Source organism: Acanthisitta chloris, unplaced genomic scaffold, assembly GCF_000695815.1.
Source record: "Acanthisitta chloris isolate BGI_N310 unplaced genomic scaffold, ASM69581v1 scaffold10412, whole genome shotgun sequence".
NCBI lineage: Eukaryota > Metazoa > Chordata > Aves > Passeriformes > Acanthisittidae > Acanthisitta > Acanthisitta chloris.
The window spans coordinates 35,707-36,749 of NW_008658794.1; the positions used below are offsets into that span (position 1 = coordinate 35,707).

Here is a 1,043-nt window from a genome sequence, read left to right on the forward strand (position 1 = left end):
TTCCTAGGACCAAGAGAAACCTGCTCAGCAAGAGAACAGCAAAGCATTTGAAAAAGTGCAGTGAGTTGGGGAGTGGAGAGCCAGCAACCCTGGGAGGTATATGTGAGAGACTCCAAGTCCCATTCAGCTGGAAGATGAGGAATAAGTAACAGTAGGCTGAATGAACACAGATTTTACCCACATGTAAATGCAGAAGCAATACCAATCCATCCCAAAAGCTCATTTTAGTGACAATTTCCAGTAAACACACACATATTTACAGCCATCACTTGCAGAGACAAGCAGCTAAGTGGTTCCACACTCAGGACGGGGCAGGCAGGTCAGCACCACCTGGGCAGTGGTTCACAAGGCACTCAAGATGCTCCTTGTGTGTGCTCATGGTTACTTCATGTTTCTGAAGGGAAGGTCAACAAGTCCTGGACACAGGCTCAGTGCAGGCACACACACAGCTGCAGCCATGTATAACAGCTGTGTTATAGGGTAAGGGAAATGAGAGGCAGCAGCTGGGAAAAGAATAGATGTAAACCCTCTGAAGACTGCCAGGAAGTGTCTGCAGACAGCGTCCATCCATGGGAAGTTCAGTCAGAATTTGACAGAGAAGGAAGTCCCACATGAGCAACCCTTCTCTGCCTGGGGGTTGCTCACCACCTGGAAGGAGCTTCGGATCAGCTCCTGGCTGAAGTCCACCATGGAACCCTTCACAAAGGCCAGGCTGTCCACATCCACAACCACACGGGCACCACCTTGTTCAAACACCCTGTAAAAAAGCAGCATATTTAACCATCAGCTGTGACAAAGACCTTACAGAGAAGCACAGTCTGAGCAGTTTCCTTATCTCACAGCCTTCTTCCCTTCAATGCAACATACTATCATGTCACACAACCCCCCTCCCACCACCTTTACAAAGAACAGTCACACCTGACCACCAACACACCCCTGTGTCCTTGCCTGTCATCAGGATTGATAACTGTGTCCAAAGAAAACTTGTACTGGAAGCCAGAGCAGCCACCTCCTTCCACCTGCAGCCTAAGAAACTCAGAGCC

General features: G+C 49.2%; 1 protein-coding gene across 1 annotated transcript in view; it reads right to left on the reverse strand.

The window, feature by feature from the left end:
- Positions 1-582: 582 nt before the first annotated feature.
- The window catches only part of ISCA2 (iron-sulfur cluster assembly 2), a gene marked incomplete at its 5' end in the record, with an annotated part of 758 nt that continues 297 nt past the window's right edge, over positions 583-1,043 (reverse strand). Inside the window, 2 exons of the mRNA XM_009085220.1 lie at positions 583-757; positions 949-1,034. Coding sequence (XP_009083468.1) covers positions 583-757; positions 949-1,034 — 261 coding nt within the window. The remainder of the gene's footprint in view (positions 758-948; positions 1,035-1,043) is intronic.